This window comes from Eublepharis macularius, chromosome 11, assembly GCF_028583425.1.
Source record: "Eublepharis macularius isolate TG4126 chromosome 11, MPM_Emac_v1.0, whole genome shotgun sequence".
Classification (NCBI taxonomy): domain Eukaryota; kingdom Metazoa; phylum Chordata; class Lepidosauria; order Squamata; family Eublepharidae; genus Eublepharis; species Eublepharis macularius.
Genome location: NC_072800.1, coordinates 29437305 through 29464052, shown reverse-complemented (window position 1 = coordinate 29464052; position 26748 = coordinate 29437305). Strand labels below are relative to the sequence as shown.

Below are 26748 nucleotides of genomic sequence, written 5' to 3'. Positions count from 1 at the left end.
CTTATCACAAGTCCACCACATATGGTAGAAAGAGCCTTTATGTTTTTTACATAGGGCACTGCAGTGTTTCGAATAAGTGTTGAATTAGTCCAGACTGCGCAAAAATTCCATCAATTTGTTAAGACATTCATTTTTATTCAATTAATGTCATCAGGAGCTGCATAGAAGTGAGAATCTGAGAATAGACTATCTTCTCTACCACCAACAGCTGTGTTGTTGTATTGCAGCTCCAGAAACTGAAACGGTCGCTGTCTTTCAAGACCAAAAGTTTGCGGAGTAAAAGTGCCGACAACTTTTTCCAGCGGACAAACAGCGACATGAAGTTGCAGGTAGACTTGCTATCGGAAATCAGCCCCAGAACCGGCTACCTCCCTTCCTCAGAAAGTCAGTCATCCACTCCAACCAAGATCCACAACCAACAGGAAAGCAACAAGACTCATGTTTTCCTGGAACACATCTTCAAAAAGCCCACTTTCTGTGACATCTGCAACCACATGATTGTCGGTAAGGCTTATTTTATTTGTTTGTGATCATGCAAAAATACCAAATGGGCTTTTCTCAGGTTTGTGACAATGCATGAAAATTCTAAATCCAAAGGAACTCAGAATTACCTTTTATATTATTCTTTAACAAATTGCACATAATAGACTCATAAATAAAATTTTCCCAATCAAAGGGGGCAGGAATTTTGTATATGAAGCCAATTTTATATTCTATTTCAATGGTTTTCAGATCTTAGCCACCAAAGGATTCCTGTTGTGGTGATTTTAAAAAATGGCTCCCTAAACACATGGATTTGTGTGTTCTCCCTCATACATCTCACATAGTGGACACTGGACAGTCCCTTTCAAAGAGCATGTGGAAAGCCACATATGCTCTATAGAGGCTTCAGTCTTCTCATATCCTTAAAACAATGCCGCAAGATCCTTATTGACTGCACATTTTAAGCAAGTGAAATGTTTGTACTGCCTATGCCTAACCCACACGTAATTCATTCTATAGGGCCACAACTCAAAAGGTCCTGACCCAAGTTATAATCAGTTCTATTCCTTGACTGGAAGGGACTTTACAGACATCAAGAAACTTGCTTATTGATGAATCACTTCACGTCGGGGGCCAGATGAGCAGGGTTGAGAAGGGGCCTAAAAAATGTTTCAGAACTGAAGATAGAAATAAAAGATGAGCAGCATTACAGAAATCACCAAACTTCCAGGATACTGTTCAGTTTTCTTTACCAGAACTAACTTTAACTGCATTCTGTATCTTTCTGTAGTTCTGTACATCCGTGGTGCCACTCAGCCAATGAGAGTTCCTAGAACTGAGCAAGATTTGGGTCCAGTAGCACCTTAGACACCAACTAGATTTCCAGAGTATGAGCTTTTGAGAGTCAAAGTTCTGATGAAGGGAGTTTTGACTCAAAAGTTCATATCCTAGATTATCTAGTTGGTCTCTAAAGTGCTACTGGACCCAAATCTTGCTCTTCTACTACAGACCCACACAGCTACCTACCTGAAACTTCCTAGAATTGAGCTATTGGTTTTGAGCATCCAGTCAACATATTTTACAGTAATTAAAAAGGCAGAAGGAATAATTTCCTCAGAGTAGCCAAGGCTGGATATGACGCAGCAAGAGATAACACTTAGGGAATGACCACAGTCTCCCAACTAGCCATTTCCAACTTGGGGAATCTACAGGAATAGCCTGTAAATCAAAAGGTCTGATGAAAGGAAAGAAACCTGAGGAAGCCATGTTGCATGTCCAGCAGCCAACAAAACACTTTAGATCCAGGATCTGTTCCTCAAGGGCTTGACATTCCAAATGATTAAAAACGTCCCTATTTCTACACAAGTGCTTCTTCCTTTAAAAAAAAAGAAAAGTAGCCAGCAGCTGCAGTGAGATAACTCTGGTCTATTTGGCCAGAAAGCAAACAACAGAGCTCACACACTCCCTCTTCCTCCCCTCGTGCATGGTACAGAAATTGAAGACTTCCTCATGTAGAACAAACCGCAGCTTGTTACGACATCCAAATTGGAGGGAGCAATCAACTTTGAACTAGAATCTTAGGGTCTAGGTAAAAGACCAGCTATGGAGGCATATTTTTTTTCAGTCCTCTGAATACTGCCACATTCTGGGCCTATGCCACTCAATTCTCCGGGCAACTGAATCCTGGAGATAGCCGCCAACTCCTTGTTTCTTCTACCGAGTTCAAACGAATCCTTTGTTATGTGGTTGCAGTCCTTGATATATTGCATGAACAGTAGTACAAATGTACTCTTTGTTTCAAATCAAACTAAAGATTTACTTGGAATCTTTCTAGGAAAATTCAGGAATTACTTAAAAAATTGGGGATTTTGTTAACATAGTAAGAGGCAAGTACAGTAAAAATGCCTGCAGTTATTTTTTTTTCCTGCAGAATGCTGTTCAGACTCCAGAGCCCCCCACGACATTTATGACCACTTGGCCAGATTATAATTACTATTATTTTATTCAATTTTTATCCTGCCCTCCCCACCAAGTGGGCTCAGGGCAAGTTACATCAAAATATGATACAAGTTAAAATCCAGCTAAAAACATACAGTCATAAAAATATATATTTCAGTTCCCAAGATGACAATCTTCACCAACCAACAGTCCCGTCCCGTCCCCCCACCTACATAGAGGGGAGGGAGGGGAAAGGGGGGACAATATTCCAATACATCAAATCATCAATCAATCAATAGGAGACTGGAGAGGAGGCTCAACAGATAGCATAGAAAGAAATGGCCGTAACCATATAACCTGAAGAACATCTCCGTCTTACAGGCCCGCCAAAAAGATAGAAGGTCTTGGCAGGCCCGTGTGCCAGCAGACAGAGAGTTCCACCAGGTGGGAGCCAGAACTGAAAAGGCTGTGGCTCTGGTCGAGGTCAGTCAAGCCTCCCTGGGGCCGGAGACCACCAGTAGATGTTTATCCACAGATCTTAGTGCTCTCTGGGGCTCATATGGCAGGAGGCGGTCCCACAGGTATGCTGGTCCCAGTCCATTCAGGACTTTATAGGTCAAAACCAACACCTTGAATCCGATACAGAATTCCACAGGGAGCCAATGTTGCTGCTGCAAGATGGGAGTAATGTGTGCCCAATATGGAGTCCTAGTTAGGACACGCACAGCAGCATTCTGGATCTGTTGCAATTTCTGGGTCAGACTCAAGGGAAGCCCAGTGTAGAGCGAGTTACAGTAGCCCAACCTGGAGGTGACTGTTGCATGGAAAAGGGGAAGATTTAAAATTTACAAATTGCTTTGTCAAAAAGTTCCCCGGAAGAGACAAATGTTCCTTTTTCCTGTGCTTTGCCAGGTCCTGACTATGTCCCCTCTTTCCCAGAACTCTTGACCTGCGGGGTGGCCTCCTTAGGCCCAGTAGCTTTCTATAACTACTGTTGTCTGTTTTTTACCCCTCAGATCAAAGTAGTTCTGTTTTATGTGATTTATTTGTGAGCTACCAATATAGAACTTGCAAGGAATGTCAGTGGGAATAAAACAGTGCTAGAGATCACATCCATCCATCCCTATCCAGTATTTATTCTGATATTTAGTCATATTTTTTCCACTCATCCTTAAGATAACATATTATTTTAGGAGTGGCAGGGTAGGCAAGAAGCAAGGTTCTCTAAGATTACAGTATTTAAAAGCCAAACATGGAGCAAAACAAACACCCCATCCACTCAAGAGGCGGATGCTTTAATAAGCTCCAGCTTCCCTCCCCTCCCCATCATTTTCCTCTGCCCTGTTCTGTGTCTTCAGTCATGTGTATATGTGCATGCACATATGAATGCTATTTTTTGCAAGAGAAAATATGATGCAAGCTCTTTGCGCTTAAAAAACATTTGTCTATTTTTAAAAAGTCATCCTATTCTTGCCGTGCATTTCCTGTAATGACTCAAATGGAAAAAATCCTAGTTTTTTCCCGCACATTCTTTGCATGCTGTAATTAATGTCTCATCTATGTCAAAAGTATGGGTCCTTACAAAGATCAACCAAAATTAATGCACATAAATACAAACGAAGTTTATCCGTCTTTTGAGCTCAGACTCAATTTTAAAATTGCACTACCTTTTCCCTTTCCGCACCCACTCTGTCTTTGTATCGCCTGTTTTCGCAGGTGAACACACAGAGGTCCTTCAATGCATGTTGAACATAAGTTAGACTGAGGGAATGAGAGTGAAACAAACAAAACAAAAGTCACAGGCATTTATAATGGTTCATTAAATGGACATTTTTTCAATGCAAGTTGTCCGTGAGGGTACTAATTCATTTTGTTTTGCTAAAAGCAATGTAATCTATTGCAATTTTTTTAACAGTAAAAGTACTCATTTCTCAAAATACACTGGGAAGCAAGTGATAGCTCTTAAAGTTTTTCATATATTGCTGTTATTATTTATGTATAGTTTTGCCAACTCTGGTGGGGAAATTCCTGGAGATTTGGGGACAGAGCCTGGGGACAATGAGGAGGCTGAGGGTGTGTGACTGGCCCAAGGTCACCCAGGGAGCTTCCACCACAAAGTGGGGATCCTAGTCCAAGCCTTCAACCACTACACCACATTGGCTCCTATATTGCATGCAAAGATCCTTGGGTGAATGTGTGTTTGAACTTGCTCTTCCTTCTCTCTCCTCACATCATTTGTTTTCATAGGTGAGCGTACAGAGATTGCAATCACATTAACACAGTCTGGGTCATGGGCACTCACCTTGTGACTCGATTGGCCCTTGGCGCTTGTGCGTCATGCCAGGAACGAGATCATTCCCAGCACAATGCAGGGGTGTCCTGAGACATGTGGGAGCACTGGTGAGGTAGTGGGGGCAGAGTCTGGGGGCAGGGGAGCCTGGCAAGTCTATTCAGAAAACATCTTCTTACCTCAAGTTCTAAAGCAATATCAGTCGGTCAGTCAGTATCTCTATTAGAATAAAATAAAGTCAAACAAAATCAGTATATTTGAATTCACAAAATGTAAAATACAATCCAAAATCAGTCATCTCTCCAGAGCTTAAATCTTGTAGTCCTTAATTCTCATAACAATCCAAAGAAATCTTGCTACTGAGATGGTAATATGGGGGGCACTGATCCAATAAGAAGAGAAATAAGCCTCATACACATAGGAAGAGACATCATTACTTATTTTGTGGATCATTTTTGTGCCACTTTTTAGTACAAAATCTGTGCAAGACATTTTACAAAAGAAAAAATAAAGAATATAGTGTAAACTAAGCATAAAATCAACCATAGAAACTTGAACATCCCCATTATTGGCCACAGCCATTCATTCTGAGCTGCTTTCTTTCCAGATCGGGGTTGGTTAATGGGTCTGTATGGGTGTGGCCATGTGGATGTATTCATCCCCTCATGTGAGGATTCCCTGGTTGTGCTCAGTCTTAAAGAAGCACAAAAAGAAACCATGGCCATTGAAATACACTGGTTCCTTTCGTAGGAAAGACAATAGTCATATAAAGAATATCTGAATGGCTATTGCAATGCAATGCACCTCCTCACATTGGCTCCAGAAGTTGCCTAGAAAGAGGCATGTTTACTGACTTTATTCTTAGGCTTGAAGGACAGAATACATTTCTGTTTGGCCACATGTATGCAATCCTTGAAGATTCCACCCTAAGCTACCTTTGCTTTCCAATAAAACTTGGAAATGTCTGTGTATCCCAGTGGCTATTTGGAACATATCAGTGCATTCCAAGGGTCATTCTCTGCATCATGTTGTACATCCCACAGCCCACTTCATATCTGAATCTGCTCTTCCTGATGGATTAGATCTATCTAGTTTTTTTTGTTGATGCAAAAAGAAGGTGATTCCTCTCCAGCCATGAAAAGAGCCTCTGCTGAGAATCAAGGGACTTGCATGTACAAAAGCTGCATTGGAGGTGGACTACAGTATGGGGGAGAATTAGGCAAGATGGGGTGAAAACGTTGGCTGGATCCAGCTTCATATATTTCCCTGATTCAGGGGGTTTGCCAGATACTAAAGGAGCTCAGAAATTTGCTATTTACAGACACGCTGATCTCCTCCACGTACGGTAGGAATCCTTGCTTATCCTCAGAATCCTTTTCCTGTCTGATTTTTACACACACACCCCACATTCCTAGGGATAGCAACATGTCCCACAATTTCAGAAATGTTATCTCAAGGGCAAAACTCCTGTTGTTCATTCATAATCCTTTGTCCTATCTTCAGCACACTTGTGCTGGATGCTGTGGCTGGATAGCACAAGGAACAGATGTTGAACACTGCTCTCATATTTTAATGGAAACAGAATTTCCCACTTTGCGTCCAACATTAATTATGATCCCTTGTGTCCTAGCAGCCAAACTATGTCTTTGTATACACGCACCTGTGGTGTGAGTTGATGTAAAACAGTGCCAAAGGCACTAAGGATTTGGCTTCCCTGTAGAAATACGACCACTGCCAAATGATACTGAATGTTGGCTGTATGCAATTAGAGCTATATGCAATTAAAATTATCCTCCAGAACATTATTCACAGCTAAGAAATAGGAGAAGACTTGTGAATATATATTTCAAAGCGAGCTAAGTAACTAATTTGAATTTTCGTTCCCCCTCCCCCTTATTTTTGATAAGTGGGAATTGCGTGAATTGGGTGTCCAGGCAATGCAGCATGTGTGCATATTTCATTGCACATGTTATTAGTTATCTGTGGGATGGCAAAGAGGGAGCAAGCCCATTCCTTCACCACATGAAGATCAGCCTGCTAAATGTATGAACTGAACTGATATTATGTGACAAGGGGCCGTATTTTAAAAGGAACCCCTAAAAAATTATTGGTCAAAATTAGTAATGGGGGACCAGCTGTCCAAAACAAGCGTTCCTCCTGCTGTTATGGCCAACTATCAATAGGGTTGCCTTCAGGCCAGTCCTTTTAATAGAGTATTAATGCATGGAAACGGCATGGAGGTAAATAAAATCACCTGCTAGATAACATCCTATTAAGCCTCTGTTAAAGGGACAGGAATTTTTATTCCTCCAAGCAGTTAGCACCACCAAATGCCCAGCACATTGATGAATGGGGAGGAGGGGAGACACAGCCTCATTCTGCAGGATTCTTGTCATTGAGTAGAGGCACTAGCCCTTTACTTTCCACCTCCAAGTATTGCATCCTGGTTATCCTTTCTTCAACATCAATGAAAGGGGCTGATCCTGTCTGTTTCTTGACTGAGCTTGAGGGTAGCAAGATGTAGGATAGCTTGACCTTTGTTTAAAATGATGGATCATCATCTCCTGCTACATATGCGAGGACTACAGTGTCACTGCCCGTTCTGGGATGTGCTCCCAGTTTACTTAGAGCAATTACTTTGCCCAGGAGCCCTTGCTAGCCTCAGTGAAAGTTGAAGACACCCTAAAATATATCCCAAAATGCTTTGAGTCCCACAAGAGTTCCAAGATGTGTGTGGACAGGGTTCTTTGATAACAGGCAACTTCAATAGCTCTGCTTTAAAGCAAGAGACTTCTAGGTTGGAAAGACTTCTCTCCCTGGGCAGAAGTATTCATGTTTAATGCATTTCAGTAAATTCAAAGAATTTTTAAAATATAGAGAGAGAGGAAGAAAAAAATCTAAATTATTCTGAATATCAATGTATTATTTTAAGATATTCTTGATGAAGGGTATTTTTCACTGCTTAAACCAGACCCAAGATCTTTTTTTTATTTTGAAATTTATTGACCTAAACAATTTAGATTGGAACCCCGATTAAATGGGTTTAAACTCAAAGCAATTTTGTCCTATACTGAGGTCACTGGCTACACCGTTGAAGCGCACTTCCACGGAGTACACTTTACATAAGAGCTTGTTCCCATTCAAGACTTCGTGCAAGTAATTACGTTCTATGCCTAGGGCCTAGGCAATCCAAATTCTAGGGCAAAGGAGAACAACTCACTGAAGTCATAAAAATGCTGTACAGTGAGTATATGTGCATAACTTAACAGTATTATATTTTATTCTTTATTTTCATTGTCTTGCTAGTTGTGGTTAGGGGTGAAGTAATATATGCAGGGCAGTGGAGTCCTGGCCCCCCAATGATTGGCATTGCCTGCTTCCAAAAATTTCTTCTCAGTCATAGGGACTAGACACTTGCTTTTCTTTTTTCTCTTTTTAAATGAAAGCTGAGATTCTTGGGAAACTTCATTTGTGCTTCCTAAACCATATTCTGCACATTTTTGGTGTTCCTGTGCAATACACACACTATATGCCCCCCAACATTCTTCAGTAACTGAAAAATATCATTACGGTGTCAAATATAGGGCTATTATTGAGAGCGAGTTTAAATCTGAGCTATTGCTGAAACAAATGTTCTCAGCCATGCAAGCAAAAGGATAACATTGTATTTGTGGGAAACTAGTAGCAAAAGTTGAGGAAGAGGTGGTTTTATTTTTTTAGAGTACTCTCCAGAGAAGAAAGTTCACTACCCATACTTTTTTATTTTTTTACTTTGCTTCCAAAGAAGGATATGTCCCTGGAACACAAGTTCTAATTTTAAGCTGTTTTTAGCATGTCTCCCTTCACATATGTGAGTGCTTCCACCGGGGATTCTTTTAAAAACAATCCATCCGAATAAATAGGAAGCACTCTGGATGGGAACAAAAGATAACGGGGATCAAAATGTCCTGCTCTGAAATGTTATCTGTTCTTTTATGGCTGCTCTGCTCCTAATATGTTAGTTCTTGAATTTGACAGTATTGTGGTTGATGACTGAGGGAATGTTTGATCTTTCTCTGGTAATGTATACTGTGGGAAGTTCTTTTCATTGTTTGGATTTGGAACTGGAAGTCACCGCATGCTTCTCCTCACCTGCACTACTGGATCTGCGTAATTTGCCACTCATCAAATTAAATGGATTCATGTATGCTAGCCCTACAAAGGAGTTCAGTAAACCCAAGACTGCAAAACTGAGAGAGGCCACCCGCTGGCAAACTGCAATACATGACTGCATTTTACTTGGAGGATCATAAGGGCTCTTTCTAGCTAGCCATTTTTGGTAGGGTCTAGATGTCTTCCCTGTTCCCTCAGCTAAAGTGCTTCTGTAGAAAAGAGCAAGAATGCAGTAACACCTATAAGAGTAACAAAATTCATGCTAGAGTAGTAGCTTTTGTGAGTCACAGCTTCTTCAGGTTTTCTGACTCATGAAAGTTCCTATCTTACCACAAATTTTGTTAGTCTTATAGGTGCTACTGGACCCTTGCTCTTTTCTACTGCTACAGGCAACTAATATGGCTGCCCATCTTGATCTATCTGAAAGCGCTTCTGTTTCAGATACCATTTTTCCCCTCATATTTTCTTGCATTCAGTATGCAAGATACTGTAGATGCAAAAATGTTCTTTCCTCAGCACATCTTTTGGTATTAGGGTTGCCAGGTCCTTAAGCAAGGGAGGGGGTGGCTGACACTTCTAGTGTTCTTCCTGTGTGCGTGCAAAGTGTCACTTCAGGAAGTGACATCATTGTGCCTGCTTGCCCCGGAGGTTCCTTTCTTCACTTTTCCCCCCACCAGCAAGGTAAATAGTAGCAGGGAACAGAGGCTGGGAGCGGGGGTTCCCTCACCCCCACCGGGGGACTGGCAGCCCTATTTTGGACAGCATTATGCTTACTGTATAATGCATACTATATCACTTATAAAAGTAGGATATTTGCATATGCAATTTCCCTAAACCATTCTTTTGTTTCATTGTTTTAAGTTTGCTAATGTGGGTCAACCCTTGAGCACAGGAGTACCCACTTAGCATCTTTGAGTCATGGCATAGGTGGATTCTGCCTGGGCCACAAAAGTTTTGTTAATCTTTAAGGCACAACTGGACTGTTGCTTTTGCTACAGTAAATGAACGTGACACTGTTACAGAATGTTTAGATTGTTTCTTCCATCTGACTTGAAAAATTTCTTGCAGTTTCTCCTCAAGAGGATCAGGGCTTCCCAACCTTGTTGAGTTAGTGGTCATTTTTCAAATTTTGAGAAAGGGGAGAGGGGTGCCAGCACAAAATAGCTGCCATGAGGGGAGGGCAATTTCAAAATGTTGGGAGGTGCCAAGTGTCTTCCAATGAGGGGAGTAGCTATTTCTGACAGGACAGTTTCTGCATGCCAAAAGGTGTAGTGCCTTTGGGGTGTTTTCTGAAGTACTTTGTGTTCCATTTTGTTGGAGGAAAGCTAAAGCTGGCCCTTTACTCTGGAGCAGAAGCAAATGGGCACCAAGAAACACAACAGCACTTAGGTGTGCAGTGTGGCGCTTACGGGTTACGTTGTACTTCTGGGACTGACTGATTTCACTGAAAGAACTTTGTTATCGCTCATATCTTTTGCCAATATGGCAATTTTGCATCTTTTTTCTGCTTTTGCTACTTTGGGCTATTCTTTATTATAAAGTTCCTTAAATATGTGATATATATTTTAGTCCTTGTAAGTTTACCTGTTGTGTAACTCAATTTTTAAAACTTTTTACAGCCACTTTCTTAATTCTATCTTCTTTCCTCACTGGATTAACAAAATACAGCATTGTGACTCCTGCCAAAACTAATTTGTCTGAAACCCATTGTCTAAATCTTGCTATTTTCACTATTGGAAATTCCAAATTATTCACCTTTGTCTGCTGCGTCCACAGTAGATGACATGAAACTGCACTTGAAATTCTGGCTCTTGGATCACTTTTGTTAAGAATCTTGTAAACACTGCACACAGACATGCAACGTCCTACAGCAAGTGTATTAGTGTTCATCATCATTTATTATGAATTGTTTCTGAAGAACTGTCATCTGGTGGAAAATAACTGCAAGCACTGCTCAGTAATCACTTGTTCAAGAGTTTGCACAAAGTTTATGATTGGAAAAGTTAGGTTCGATAGCAATTTATCATGTGCCATACTTTTGTGGATACCAAATTACCAATCAATGTAGTGAAATAGATTAAGCAATACATAGATTAAGCAAATTTCAAACAGTGATAAAACATTAAAATGCTTACCAAATTACATGTAACATAAGACTACATTAAAATAATACCATTTTTTAAAATATAAGCATTCTAACTGTGCCATCCTCAGGAGAGCTACACCCTTCTAAGTACACTCATGTCAATGAATTTTGAAGGGTATAACTCTGCTTAGGATCATACTATTTTTTAAAAAGTAACAGTGCTGATTTCAGAAAATCACTTAAGACCTCACCGCAGCATTTTGAGACAGGCCAAAGTTATTATCGTTTCCAGATGGAAGATGAAGAACGAAGCTGATTGAATTTAGTGTCTTGCCAAAGGTCAGCTAGAACTGATTTTAAGAATTTATCTGTGTAACTTTGCATGCTTACAGCATCTCCTTTAAACCAGGGCCACTTTAGTCTTGCAAGACATGCAACATTAGCATACCAGCTCATCAAATGCCTGTGCCTGTGATATGATTACATTACACACAGTTGCTGATGACCCCATTTAAACAAGGTGGTGGGTGCATACAGTATCAGTGGGGTAAGTTCTTCTGTCACCTGCCTGCTGTTTAAATCAGGCCCAAGTGATTTTCTGGTAGTAGTGAGATCTGAATTGAAAGCATCTTGTTTTATACTCCTAGACCCCTATACTAGCAGCATCCTATTAAAACTCATTCAAAACATTCCTGAATTGTCATACTAAATGTCATATTTGATTTTAATCAGAACACTGGTGAGGACTGAAGCTGTATACATCTGTCCCCATTGGCTCTCTGCTTTGCCTCTGAGAAACAGCACTAAACTGTTGCTGGATCTTTGAACAACGAAAACCAGTGTGACTCTCTTGCTAATAGGTACCGAATGGCCATTCTCCATTAGATGTATTTGTGCATGTGTCGTATATAATAGTTAAGGTACATTAACACTCAATGATCATTGTCACCCTAAATTAATACCTAGCTCTTAGCGGGACTAAAAAAGAAACCCAGTACTTTTCTATCTCTCTCTTGAGAAGCCAGAGCAGTAACTCTGTACTCAGATCCATCTGAATTACTTCCCTGCTGTGTAATTTTGCCTCTAGGTCTAACAACACTGTCTTTTGTTTGCAGACTGTTGAATTGATACAACTTTCTGCTTCTAGCTGGTAAGGGCATTGCCTGTTTGACTCATGTCGCTGGCCCTTTGCAGCTGAGCTTTAAGTTAGGTTTAGAGGCAATTCCACCGACAGAGCTAGATAGCAGGCTGCAAATAGCCTGTCTTTATTTAGAGGCTGCTGAAAAAGGCCTGGCTGTGTGAGGGAGGGAACATCTTTCCAGTCTTCTAGAAAGAAGAAGCTTGGTGCCTGAATCCCTCCCCTACTGATAACAAGAAGAGGCTATCTCGAAGAGAAATTCCGTGCAATTCCAATAGAACTGCAATGTTTGTTTAGATATTTATATTCACTTTCTCCCCAGTGGGGACCCAAAGCAGCAGATGCCTTTGTTCTCCCTTGTATCTTCACAACAACAATGTGAGAGAAGATAGGCTGAGAGTAGAAGCTTGTAGCTCTCCCGCAATTACAACCGATCTCCAGATTACAGTAATGCTGAGGAAAATGGTAGTTTGGAAGAGCAAACACTATGGCATCACATCCCCATATTCCCTTGTTTCCCCCATCCACCACGCCCAAATCTCCAGGAATTTCCAAAACGGTAGTTGGCCACCCTAGCTGAGTGCATGTGTGGTGGATCCATCCATCCTGCAGAAAGCCTTCCTCCAGCCTAAGGAGTCATTTTCAAATTTAAGTGGCTTTTCACCCAATGGGTTAGAGGAAGGATTAAAACTGTGCAGTGGGGTAGGAGGATAGGGTAGGATCCACCCTAGTGACTGGCTCAGGGACACCCACAGAGCCTGTATGGCAGAGTGAATTTTAAAGCTGGGACTCCCAGATCCTGGCTTGACATCATAACCACAACACCACATTGACTTTCTGAAGATCCATTTGAAATAATAACCCTTTTGTACATGACAGTTTAGGGTTGCACCCACACACTGTTGGATGTTGCGCCATTGCAGAAACTGCAGACATTATTCGTGATTGGATTATCCGGTGCAGACAAGACAACGCAGTTGTGAATGGCTGCTGTAGCACTACACTAACACAGTATCTAACCACGTGTGGATGCAGCATAGGGTGGGGTAGCCTTGCTGGATGGAAGGGGATCCGAGCCAGCCTTCCTAAAAAGAGAGTTCAAAAACTCTGCTGTTCCAGCACATCCGAGGGGGAGCACATCTCCTCTCATGAATTAAATAATAATTCACAAGGTAGCAGGACGTTGTTGTGGAAAAGTGTAGGAAGGGTAGTCTTGCTGGTATTCACCATCTGAGTTTGTAAAGACGTATTGTAAATTGTAAATTAATTATCTGTTTATTTGCATAGCTTACTGTCTTTTTAAAATTCGACTAGACGTGTGAAAAATATGGCTCTGGCTTCTTCCCTTTTTGAAAGTCTATATCCAAGGCAAAGGATCACTTCTAAAGAACCAAGATATCTATTAGATTTATGTCACAGTTCGCACATTATGCTTTCAAGCATAAGATGACACAGGAGTGACTCCTGAAGTTCACACCTGTGCCACTCAAAAGCAAGATAACACCTGCCAAGTGGCCTTGTGACTATGAATCTGTCTGCACGAGACCCTCTTACACAAGGATGCTCAAGTGTAGGGAGAAGCAATGTTAGCTGAGAAGCCTAGTTCAAAAGACAGAGGCAAAGGCTCTGTCAATTTCACTTCACACAGAGTTGGCAGAGATCTCTCCTGAGAGTGTTTGTTGATTTGACAGAGCCTTCCGGGAGGTGAAGATGAAATTAAAAAACCCTCTCAGGAACAATGTCTGCAGGCTCTGTGTAGAGAGGTGAAACTGAACTAGGCTTCTTGGCTAACATTGCATCTCCCTGCACTTGAGTGCCCTCATGTAAGAGGTCTTGTGTAGAGAGATTCTGTGTCAACAGTATCAGTGATGAATGGCATCTTTATGAAGCAAGTGGGGGAGAATGAGAACTTGAGGAAATGACTGGCTTTAACGTGTAACTAATATCCTAACAGTGCATACACTGGTGTATGCACCATCAGCCAAAAACTCATAACGTAACATTCCAGTAAATAAGGCGCGGTTTTGGTTGCAATCAAATCCTTTGTACCACTGCTTTCATGAGTGTATGCCATACACCTTTAAAGATGCTTCAGGTTTTATTGTCTTCAATAGAAATTACTCTCTGGTGAATGTGTTGCTTTGGGCAGTACTAAGTTTTACCTTGATTCTTAATGACCTGGGAATTGCAGGGAAACATGAGTGTGTATCATGATGGCAGAACTGAGTAAAATCTTCAGACTGAGAGACAGATAAACATGCAACCGTGAATGTTATTTTCGAATCTGTAGGCAGCAGGGCTTTTTTTCTGGGAAAAGAGGTGGTGGAACTCAGTGGGTTGCCCTTGGAGAAAATGGTCACATGGCTGGTGGCCCTGCCCCCTGATCTCCAGAAAGAGGGGAGTTTAGATTGCCCTCTGCGCCGCTAGAGCGGCGCAGAGGGCAATCTAAACCCCCCTCTGTCTGGAGATCAGGGGGTGGGGCCACCAGCCATGTGACCATTTTCAAGAGGTTCCGGAACTCTGTTCCACCGTGTTCCTGCTGAAAAAAAGCCCTGGTAGGCAGTATTTTGGTGGTATTTTGAAAATGTTGTTCTAAGCTATTATTCCTTCTGGATTGTTAAAGTAGAGCCAAGTAGCAAGGGAAGGGATCACAACTCAGTGCTGGAGCAGAAAGTCCGGGTTTCAGCCCCTGACATCTCTAGTAAAAGAATCACAGTAGCAAGTGTTGGGAAAGGCTGTTCTCTGCTGAGACTGGAGAGCAGCTGCCGCTCAGTCTAAACTGCCCTGAGAAAGAGGGGCCAATAATCTGACTCTGTGTAGTCTCATGTGTTTATATGATCCAAAGGTCAAATTACAACATTTCTCCAGAATGGATGTTGACACACAAAAGTGCAACAGTACAAGTACACCAACATACAGAGGCCAAAGAAGACATTAATCTTATTTGAAAACATTTATAGTCAGGCCCTGACTTCAGCCAAGTGAGAAATGTTCTGCAAAGCCCAACCATCATAACCTAGTTCCTACTAAATTAATGGCCATTTCCCCACCGAAGTTTTTCTTTGCATGAGAGGCTATGTATAAGTTTAAATAAAATGCTGCTTCGCATCAAGTGAGAATTGGATACGCTAAATACTATGTTTGAAGATTCTGACAGTAGTCTTCATTCCAGAAGCTCTCAAGATTGTGTTACAAAGGACCTGAAAACCAAGTCTGGAAATACACAAAGGTTTGCCGGCTAAAATGTTGCTTCTCCACTGACGTCATGCAGAAGATCTTGCCAGGAGCAGTCAGCATGAACCGAATCCTCTCCAGAAACAAAACAAGTTGTCACGCTTATTAATGAGTCATTTTGTTAGCAGCCACCTCTCAACCAATTTTAGGAACACCTCCAAATACGCTGCCTCCCTTCTGCCGGGTGTTTTTAAGCCGCCTGTAAGTTTACGGGTCTTACTTATTGACTCTTCCCAAAAGCACAGCAGATACAAAAACTCTCCCACTGATCTACATCATCTCACCTAAATCCCTGTGCATTACAACCCTCTCTATTACAGCCACATGTCTTTTCTAGGTGCAGGTCCCATAATGCTATTTTAGTGGCCAACGGCAATCTCTTTTTCACCATCAAAAAAGCTGGTTGGATCCCACCCGCTGCTAGCCTGTGTTGGATGGCCGCATATGCATGTGTACACATACAGCTCTAAGTCTGTAAATAACCCTTTGATCATACAGGTATAGGTGTGTACCTTGAGTTTATTTTTCAAGTGTTACAAATCTGCAGGTCCATTGAAGACAAGAAGAGGAAGAATGACTTGTGTTCCCTTCACCTACCCTTCACCACCACCACCAACAGAACTGCTTGAAAGGACTTGATGTCACAGGGATGTAGCAAGTGGCCCAGTGCCACCGTTGTTCCTGTCATTAGGTTGTATTCAGATTAAATTTTCCAGCAGTAGAATCAACCTTTCCTACCTCTTCCCTTCCACTGCAGTGTCCATAAATGCTTCTTTTGAGTGATAACAACACGGAGGTGGGGCGGGGGGAGGGATCAGCAGAAATTGGCGAATAGATTCTATCGAAAAGCTGGTGGAAAGAGATACAAATGGTCTTTTTGTAATATCATGAAAATGGACAAAATATGAGAGATCAGTGTGTGTAGCAAGTAACTATGTTCAAAGAATATCTGGACCAAAACACAGACAAGAGTGTCCACAACAGGATACTTACCTTATTTCAGTTTGTCTTTGGCTCCTCTTTTCTCCCTATGAAGAAAAGAAGCAACTGTTTATGCCTGAAAGTAGCATGACTCGCAGTGCTGCAAAATGCTGTAAAGTTACTTGAAGTCTTGGTTGCACAACAGGATGGTTCATATGGATGCTCATTTGTCAAATTATATCAAGCGTATGTGAATAAACTGTGGCAGATGTAGCTTCCTGGTTTATCAGCAGTTTGCTTTTATAGCAGAATGCTTCATGCCTACAGTACTATCGTTGAGTAATGAATATCCATGTCTGAACCATCCTGCGCTGCAACTGTGGTTTCAGTCTTTTTATTTTTTTTACTTTAACCCCTCATGGGGATGTTCATTTCCCATTATGATCTTGCCTGTGCCATAATTTCGTTTGGGTGGCATACCGATAGCAACATGATTAAATTAAAATGTGCACAAATCTGTCTTGTTGCCAGATTCATTTGTCTCTCTTCTCCCTGCGCCCACCTTTCAAGCTAAGAATCTTGGTTGGCTTAGTGAGAACTAATTCTGGTTAGCCCATGTGCTTGCTTTTGTACATCACAAGTAACCAGGGTTGGTTTCCTACTGAGATCACTTCATCCTGCTCCAATTGAGGAGGGAGGAGCCTGACAATAAGCTACATTTGTGCACATTTCAACTTAACCACAGCTAAGGGGAAGCACAAGATGAAAAGATATGGGGCAGGGAGAGCCGCCAAACTGCATGGGAATGCTGCCATTAGGGGGAGGGGGGAGTCCCTGCCTGCTTCCACTCCTTTTCTTGCTACTGTCATGGGCCAGTCTGGACTCACTGAAAGTGAGGACTCCTCAGAAGGACAGGAGCCTCGTGTAGCCAGCCCTGACTCAGCAGAAGCCGGTGGTCAGGAAGAACAGCTGCTGGCTAATCAGAGTCCACAGCCAGCAGCTGAGCCAGCTCCAACACCACCAGTAAAGCCCAGCCACCAGTTGCCCAAAGTCCTCAGTCAGCTGCTGAGTCAGAGGCACCAATGCCCTCCAGCTCCAACACCACTGGCGAAGCACAGCCAAGGATGCCCAAACCTCCAGCCTCTCCCAGAGAGCGCTGCAGACAAAAGTAGTGGGTGGAGCTGCAGGAGAGGCGGAAAAGTGCACACCTCCTGTCCAGACACCAGCTGTTTGTTGAGAGTGATGAGGAGTGAGCACAGGATAGCTCCCAAGCAGCTGGCTGCAAACCCAGCCTGTCTATAAAACCCAGCCACAGAAGACCAGGAGGCGTGGAAGCAACACGTCAGAATCCTGCTCTGACTGCGACCACGCTGCTGAACCTTGCCTTGCTGTGTGACCCCTGGACCATACCTTGACCTTGCTTCTGGATCACCCTTGCTCTGACTAGTAACTGACCTATGGACCTCCTGACTTGGCTTTTGGATTCTGGACTTTGGACTTTGTGCTCACTCTTGGCTTGTGCTCTGACCTCAGACCGGACTTGGACAATTCTGCTTGGGCTGTCCTAGCCCCTGACAGCTACTTCCACAGCAAACATGCCTTTTTCCACCCCTGTGTTGAGGCTGCTCAAGCTTGGCATGTTTGAATGCAGTCTTAACATGATCCTATGTATATTTACTCCAAAGTAAATCCTGCTGTGTTCAAGGCAATTTACTCCCAATCAGGTGACCATATAGTAATCATTAGACTTGGATCATTTTCACTCACAGGTTAATGATCTGTACCACTTCCATTCTTATAATCCTCCAGGGTGAAGGAAAGCATTTGGTCAGGATTCTATTCTATCTTGATCAAATGAAAAAATCTACAGCATTCTTAAATACCTAAACGAAACCTCTTATTCTTCAGTACCTTAGAAAATCAGGCTATGTATCTGAGCTCTCCCATATGGTCATCTTCAGACCTCTCTTAGCCATTGTTTTTAGCACAAGCTATGCTTGGAATACTAAAGATCAGAAAATAGAACGTAATCATACTAAAATGATGAATGTGAAAGTACTTTTTTCGGTTAGGCAAGAAGAAACGACAATGAAATGAAAATTATAACATTCATCAAAAATAATTTGTCCCCCATTTGAGCAAATTAGGTAGACACATAGTAAAAACCATTCCCAGACTACACGGCTAACACCTCAGACTGCACAGTTAGAAAATATTTCATTGCTTAAAGGAAATTCCATTTGAATTTACAAACGTTCCCTTTAGAGCTCAGTGTGCATCTGTGATGACAGTATTCTCTCTAAAACAGTTGCTCACATACCCATAGGTAACAAATGACATTCAGTAACAGCATTATAATGGATCCACACATTTTGTATTTCATTCTACTGAGGTTACTGTGACTTACTGCTTCTATGCCTGCAGAACTGTTGTCCCGAAATGAAAAGGATAATTCTGGCTTTCAAACAGAGAAACCATATGTGTGTGTAGCTGCAAATATGTGATTGTTGATACTGCAGGCTCAGGAAGTGCATAAGTGCACATAATAAGATTGCCAAGTCCTCCGGGGCTAAAGGCAGGGATGGGGGCGTTACTGGGGGGCACACCCATGAGGACTTAGTGTTTGTGGCTGATTTTTACAGAACTATGGAGTGCTTTTTGCCTGTTCTTTTTTAAAAGTATTAGGAATGTCACTGACCTGGATGGCCCAGGCTTATACAACCTTGTCAGATGTCAGAAACTGAGCAGGCTCAACCCTGGTTAGTACTTGTGTGGGAGGCCACCAAGAAGACCAGGGTTGCTAGGCAGAGGCAAACCACCTCTGTTTGTCTCTTGCCTTAAAGGCCCTGTGTAGTTTGTTTATTTATTTCCATTATTTGCAATCCTCCTTTATCACTGAGACTCAAGGTGGATTATGTAGTATATAAGTCAATACAAATATTGGCTGGGACATTCAATAAACTGCAATACAGTAAAGATAACAGAAATTTGAAAACAAGCAGGAATCCAATACAAAGCTGAAGAAAAATAAAAAATAATGCTGAAACAAAACATAAAACATCATCCAGCTGTGAACTGACCACATTTTCTACCACCATGTCACAATAGTGTCATAACTAGGTTACCAGGTCCCCTTACCCTCCAGGGGGTGAGGGAAATTTGCACTCACCTTGGTATTTGGCCTCGTGCATGCACAAAGTGCACAAGCTCCCAAGGTGGCGCGATGACATCACTTCTGGGAAGTGATGTCATTGCCCACAGCCTGGGAACACACTCAAGTTTCACAGTGGGCTGATTTGGGGTGGCACAATGATGTCACTCCCGGAAGTAACATCGTCACACCACCCCCAGAGTGCGCCCAGGAGGAGTTCCCCTGCCGGCCGGGGGTGGGGGGCAGAGAGTGAGAGTGGGAGATCCCCTGCCCCCACCAGGGAACCTGGGATCCCTAGTCATAACAGTGCTACTTATTTTTTTTTTAAAAAAAGTGCAAAAGATCCTCTGGTGCTATGGGGTGAAATGGAGGGTGTGAAAAGGTAGGAAGAATCTCCTTGTCTGGGTGCTCCATTTCTGCTGCAAATGCCTCTGCATTCACAAGGAGATGACAACAGGGAACGTTCCCTGACTGGAAATAGCCATAGTGTGAAAGGAGGAGACTTGAGCAGAATTACCACTCCTGCTTTAGAAAAAAAAAAATTACAAGACGTGGGCTTTTCCCCCTAATGACAAAGGAATTACAGTCTCTTTGAGGTTGTCAGACTATGGAATCCCAGTTATCTAGAGTTCGTCTCCCCCCTTCTGCAAGAAGCAGAAAGTTTCTTGATTCCAAAAGGTTTATTGAAAGACAATGCTCAGGATACAGTTATCCATATTCCAAGGACTAGGCAAGTCTCGGCTGAACAAAAGCTTTGTTGAGAATGACACACAAAGTGAAAGTAACAACACTTCAAACACCCATTCCCAGCCTCCCCCCTTAGTCCTGTCTAGAAGGCCTGGGAAGGCGAGGACATCAAGGTCGGCCGGAACGGAGTGATAAGAATTCTTCACTCCCATGGATATATGCGGCTTGGGCAACACCTGGGCCTGGAGGGAGAGAACTAAACAACTACAGATTATAACATAAGAATATGGTGTAGCTTTGGCTTGAGAACTGACTAGCAAACTGACACTCTGACAGAGGTCTTTCCTCTTGTGTTACACTGCTCATTTATGTGGCCTCTTGTGTGACCAGCCATTTGTTAAAATAAGCAAGCTGATGCATCATGTGAGGCGACTCGGAGTAAAACAGCTTTGAAAAGGGCTCCTCTAGGAATTATTTTTATATCAGTAAGTACCATTGCAGGAAAACATCAAAAACTTTCAATTGGTGACAGAAGGTAATTCTACACACACAAAAATGATTGGCATGATATACTAACTCCCTTCTGACTTTAGAAAAGAAGTTTGTAGTTTCTGCAGAAAACAGAATAGAGATTTAAGAGTAGACATATTGACAGAGGCTGGGGGTGGATTGGGTCTAGAACCTTAAGAAGAAATCTTCATAAATACCAGCAGCGTTTGAGACCTTATCAGTAAGGCTCTCTAGATAAAACCCATTATTGGGAATCTCTTGGCTGCTGTGAAGGGCTGGCGCAGCTTTTCTATGTATATTCTGGCAGTGTACAATAATAAGAAATATTTGGAAGGAAAATTGGAATTAATTATGAACATGATGGGATACAATCTTCCGCAGTACCCTAAGGTCCTGTTATTGAGTTTTCTCAAAAATCTAATTAATGAGGAGGATTTAGAAATTATGTTGGGTTTAATTACCACATTTCATTATGTGTAGAGTCTCCTGTTGGAAGAAAATGTATCTACTTCCTTCAGCAGATTGGTCTAAAATGATTTGGGAATATCACATTGATGTAAAAATTAACTCAGTATAGATGGGCAGGTACTAATTTGCAAAGAGATTGATTGAAAAGTGAGCAATATTTTGCACTGGAATAATAAATGTCAGGCCATTGTACAGCCTTGTGTCCTCTGCAGTGTTGGGAGATCATATTTTTGCTGAATTTCTAGAATACAATTACTATGCTACTGATATACTGAAATGTGTGTTCATAATGATGTTGTCTTTTAGGTGGTGTTAAGAACTCCACAAGGAAAAACTCAGCAGAAAGCAAGGTTTTATGTTCTTGTGCAGATTTAGAAGTTCTGTAGGCTTGTTCACATAAACATAGCTGATGAAGTAGTAGTAGGGCTTCCAAACCCCCAGTGGAGCAGCTCCTGTTTTCTACCACCACTCAAAGTGATGGTGCGAAAAAATAAACAAAAAAGGGGGCATTGGTGCAACAGTGTGACATCACTTCTCTCTAGGAATTGTTGAACTGCTTTTACCATAAATCACTGCCATTGGCCTCTCCATTACCCCACAACACACACACCCATCTCCCACTGGTTGCCAAGGGAATAAATCTGTTTCTGGATTTTACCATTTCATGAGGGTCAATTCACACATTACAGAGTGGCCACCACAAGTATTTTGGATTACACATTTGCTGAGTGTTTCATGTTTCCCCAGGGCTATTTCAGGTCTTAATAATGGCACAGAGGGAAAGGCTGAAACGTCTTCTCTGTACATGCTGTGGTCCCAATCCAAATCTGGCCCGTGCATACCAGAGAAGTACAAAACTCGCAGTGCACATGTGATCTAAAGTCCCGTGTGGTGGCCATAAGGACTTTGTGATGTGTGAATCAGCCCTCATACTTTAAGCAAGGTTATTGCCTGGTTGAATGCTTGCACTCTCACTGTGTTCAAGGGAGCATACGTTTTTTATATGCAGAGGATTTTTTTTTTTTGGTACAAAGAAGCCCTCACACCTGTGATTCACCCATAAATAGTCTGAAGTGGAATAGTACAGTTTGCCACCACTTCTACTCTTTATGAGAACTAGGCCTGGTGAATAGAGATAAATGTAATCTAAGCCTCCTAATGAAGAATGTTGTTTTAGTTATTAATTTGCCATTATTCCCTAAGTAATCACTCCATGTGTTGTATAACATTACTATATCACATGATAAAATAAACAGCTGGCTGCTCTGAGCTATAACGAACTCTCAAAATGCCCGGACAGTTGGCACGTGGGTGGGAGAAGGGTGTTTTAAAATGGGTGAGCTTTATAATGTTAACAGCACAGCACAGATTTGGGAGCAGGTGCTGGAAGAGTCAAAATAGTGTTTTCTTAAGCTGAGATATTTCAGTTGCAGAATTCTGTTTTAGTACAGAAGGGTTTTTTATAGCTAAGGTCATTGTCACATACTCCAAGGGGACCTGGTAGAAATTAAACAGGTGACGCTTTTCTCAGCATGGTGATGCAGTTGTATGGAGCACCATCGAGTAGTTTTCTGCCTTGCCATGCAGCTGTTAAAGGTATGGGAGCCTAACCACAAAACAACAAAGTGTTTATTAGATGTTTCATATTGCACATGATTTTTTAACGTGGCCCTTTTAATTCTCTTCTGTGGGAACTCTTGAACTGTGATACTATGTACATTTACCAGAGTTTATTTCAAATAGAGGCAGGCACAAACCAAAAAATGAACCAACATTTGTCATGAACCAGGACGGTTTGTGGTTCACAAACCAGCTATTTGTCACAGCCCATTTCTGATGAACCACCATGAACTTAAGGCCGGTTCATTTGGTTTGTTTTTCGGTTCATCACTGCAGACAGCCTGGCACCGATCAATCAGTTTTCTAGACAATGGGGGGATGGGCTTTCTGCAGTCCCAGAAGTGGCCTTCTGCTGTGCCAAAAGTAACGTATTCACGAACCAAACGAACCGGTTCACGAACTGGGGCAAGTTCATGAAAGTTTGTGGTTCGTGAAACTCGACGAACCACATGGTTCAGTATTTTCCCGGTTCATGCCCACCTCTAATTTCAAATAAATATGCGCTGCATTTGACTATTAAATTTTTTCCTATGTGAATTTTATATGTTGTTATTCCTACAGAATATGGGGGATGGGACTGGCTAAAAAGGTAAACAGAATAATTAAACAAACATGTAAGTCAGTACGACTATCTAGGCTGAGAAATGTGTTCGCATGTCTTCAATTTAGTTTATCTTAATACTCCTAATCCAAAATTTCTCCTGACTTTGGGAGCTTAAAACTTTGCATGGCTGTATGAAATACAACAGTCTAATTGCAAAGTCATCAGATTGTAGGGTTGCCAGGTCCCCCTTAATCTCTCAGCAGGAGGGGAGGGAACCTGGGACTTACCTGAGCAATTCTCTTTTATGTGCATGATCCTAGCAGGCGCAATGACATCACTTCCAGAAATGATATTATCATGCCTGTTGGCAGGCATGCCTGCCACCAGACGCAATACCATCGTTTTCAGAAGTGATATCATTGAGCCTGTGGGAAATGCACCCGCTGTGCATGGTCCCTGGAGATTTCTTGCCTCCTGGGCTCATTCCCTGGGCCTTTTTTTCCCCCACCAGCCAGATGAGTGATGGTGAGGGGCAGAGACTTAGAGCAGGGGATTCCTCCACCCCTGCTGGGGGACTGGCAGCCCTATCAGATTGGTTGGTACTGCCATGTGAGTGAGAAACAACCAGCCCCATCTGGCAACATGTAGGAGCTTTCCACATGCACACAAACTTCACTGTAAACTGCTAAAGAGGCAGATGCAAAGATGTGCTTGCATAAGTCAGCAGTGGATTATGCTGTGTATAGGTAATTCAACCTACACATGAAAATGTTGGATCAGTGGGATCATTTAATACAATAGTTTGTGTGGCAGAGATGAATGTGTCCCTTCCCATCCATCTTGTGATGATGATGGAAATGCATATTTTTGAATGCTGTCTAGGAGTCCCACCCTTCATTGTGCCCTGCACATTAACAGCCATACCACAGTACTTTGATGCCTGTAACTACAGCAGGTCAAGACATTTAATTTATCACATTTCATGTTTTCTAACTTTTTTTTTAATTAAACATGACTATTCATTTCCATCCTTTGAAGTAAGATGAGATCCAACGATGTTTGCTTTTAATATTATTGGGGATTCCCAGGGCTTTTTTTCAGCAGGAACACGGTGGAACGGAGTTCTGGCACCTTTTGAAAATGGTCACATAGTCACTTTAAAAAACTCCCCCCTTGTTCCAGCTGACCCAAAGTGACGTCATTGTGTGGTCCTGGGAGCATGTGCGCACTTCGCGCATGTGCATATGGTACCAGGGGCACCACCTCCTGCCAGGAGTTTCCCCCTGTGCTGGCAACCCACTGAGTTCCACCACCTCTTTTCCCAGAAAAAAAGCCCTGGGGTTCCCCCCCCCCTCGCTCTTCCTCAAGTAGTGAGATGTTTCAGAAGTAAATCTAACTACATTGGTTTCCTTGGGATGAGAAAGAACAAGTATTAGTGTCCTAATTGTAATAATTGTAATAATTTTGTTTTCTTTGCAAATATATAAGAAGAGGCCAGGTGAAAAGAAAGGGCATTTACAGCAGTTCTGCTACTTCACATCAGAGCCAGAGAGAGAAAGGCCTTGAACTTGTACAAAAACCTCCATTACTGTTTTAAAGGCGAACTACAGCTCTGCTCCTGGCTCCAATACAGATCAATGCTGTGGGGGGAGGGAAGATGGGATTTGGCCATTCCACTCCATCATAACTTTGCTTGCTGAAGTTCCACCCCTGTGTTTTTATTGACCATGTACAAGAAAAAATACAGACTCCAGTTTTTGAAGAGGCTATAGCAGCATTGAGAGGATAGTTCCAATTTGCAAAACTGTGAGTGTATGTAAAGGGATTAAATCTCTGCTCTCCATGTGTCCCCCTGCCATCTGAATCAAGACTGCATTTGGTTGTAACTGAGATGGGAATAGCAGGTTTGCTTTTATGCCTAGAACTCCAGGTGGCCCTTTCGGCTCACGTAGCTCTTGCCCTCTACCCTCCACTGGTGTAGTGTTATATTCTCTGAGCTCTGATAGATAAATCTTTTATAACTTCCCCACATATCTTGAAATAATCTCTAGCCATTTGCTCTCAATGACAAAAAAATCAAGCAACTATTCAGGGTTCTTAGCCTAACAAAGGAATGGTCAGCTTGCAGCCATGATGATATTATTCTAGGTATTTGAAGATAAAGAATGGGAAATAATGGGGAAATTATGTCACTTGAAATGCAATCGTTTTTATTTATCTGTCTAATATATACTATTGTTTTGAGGCAAGGCATATTTCAATTCATAACACTTTGAATTATCCATTGTCCTGGACAGTGAAAAGAAATTATTGTTCGCATTTCCCAGTAAATGGTTTTGTTTTCTGAGAAAATAAAAAGTGGCCTGAAAGAGATCTCGTTAGGAGAAACCTGAAAAAGTAAAAAAAGATTCTGCACAAATGTGACAGGGTTGGGTACTGTGCAGGATTGGAAACCTGAAACCCACTCAAGGTGTTCAGTCAGGTCGCTTGTTGAGCTCATGGAAACTATTGATATTCTGTTATTAAATTGTTCCTTGAACAGGGACCAATGCCAAACATGGACTGCGCTGTAAGGCCTGCAAGCTGAGCATTCACCACAAATGTGCAGAGAGCATTGGACAGCAACGCTGCATGGGCAAACTGGTAAGCCAATCACGTGTCATGAACTGAACCAAATACACCCACAAACCAGGTTGAGCAAGGGATACAACCCAGTAAGGGGGGTAAGCTGTTTAGGAAGTGTTCAATCTCCAGTATTTCATAAGGCTTATACTGGAGTAAACCTGCATGGGCTGTCGGTCTTGAAAAAAAAAGTTTCTCTCCTGCTTTTGAATTGGATTCAGAATAACAATCAGGCCCCCCAAATAATGTTTAAGCATTAGAATATCTTCTCAGCAAGGATCAGTAGCAGAATTCTCTTGTTTTACATAGCATAAGTCCATTTGGAAAACCAGAGATCACTGAGATTCTCAAAGTGGGCTGGTTGAAATGTTCCTTTTGCTTACAATACAATAGCCATTTTTATTGTCTTAAAGTGCTTAAAATACAGGCCACTTTCTTTTGATGACGAAATTCCATCTTTTTGTGCTCTGGCCTGGTAAACAGTCTGGTCAATTCTTGGTCTGTTTCTTGCAGTCCAAGGGCAGAGATGAAGCACCTGCTGAAGCAATCAGTCTTGTATAATTACTACATATTTAGTTGGATCTCACTTTCATTATCTTTATAGTTTTAGACATACTGGGAGAACATTTTTATTCAGTAAAGCTTTTTAATCTTACGTTTTTTTGTTAAATGGTTGCTTTGAGTTTATTTTTAAAAATACTGAGAGAAAAGCCAATATGGAAACAAGGAATAGCTTGGCCGTTTCCACACACGTTGAATAATGCACTTTCAATGCACTTTAGCAATCCTTTGGAAGTGGATTGTTTGTTTCACACATGGGCTGCTTCCACACACATTGGATAATCCACTTTTAATACTCTTTAGTGAACATTTGAAACTGATTTTCCATGTGTGGAACAAAAAA

General features: G+C 41.9%; 1 protein-coding gene across 1 annotated transcript in view; it reads left to right on the top strand.

Moving 5' to 3' along the window:
* STAC (SH3 and cysteine rich domain) overlaps positions 1–26748 on the top strand; it is an 87716-nt gene that overhangs the window by 40753 nt on the left and 20215 nt on the right. The window contains exons 2-3 of the mRNA XM_054991613.1: positions 228–504; positions 25765–25865. Coding sequence (XP_054847588.1) covers positions 228–504; positions 25765–25865 — 378 coding nt within the window. The remainder of the gene's footprint in view (positions 1–227; positions 505–25764; positions 25866–26748) is intronic.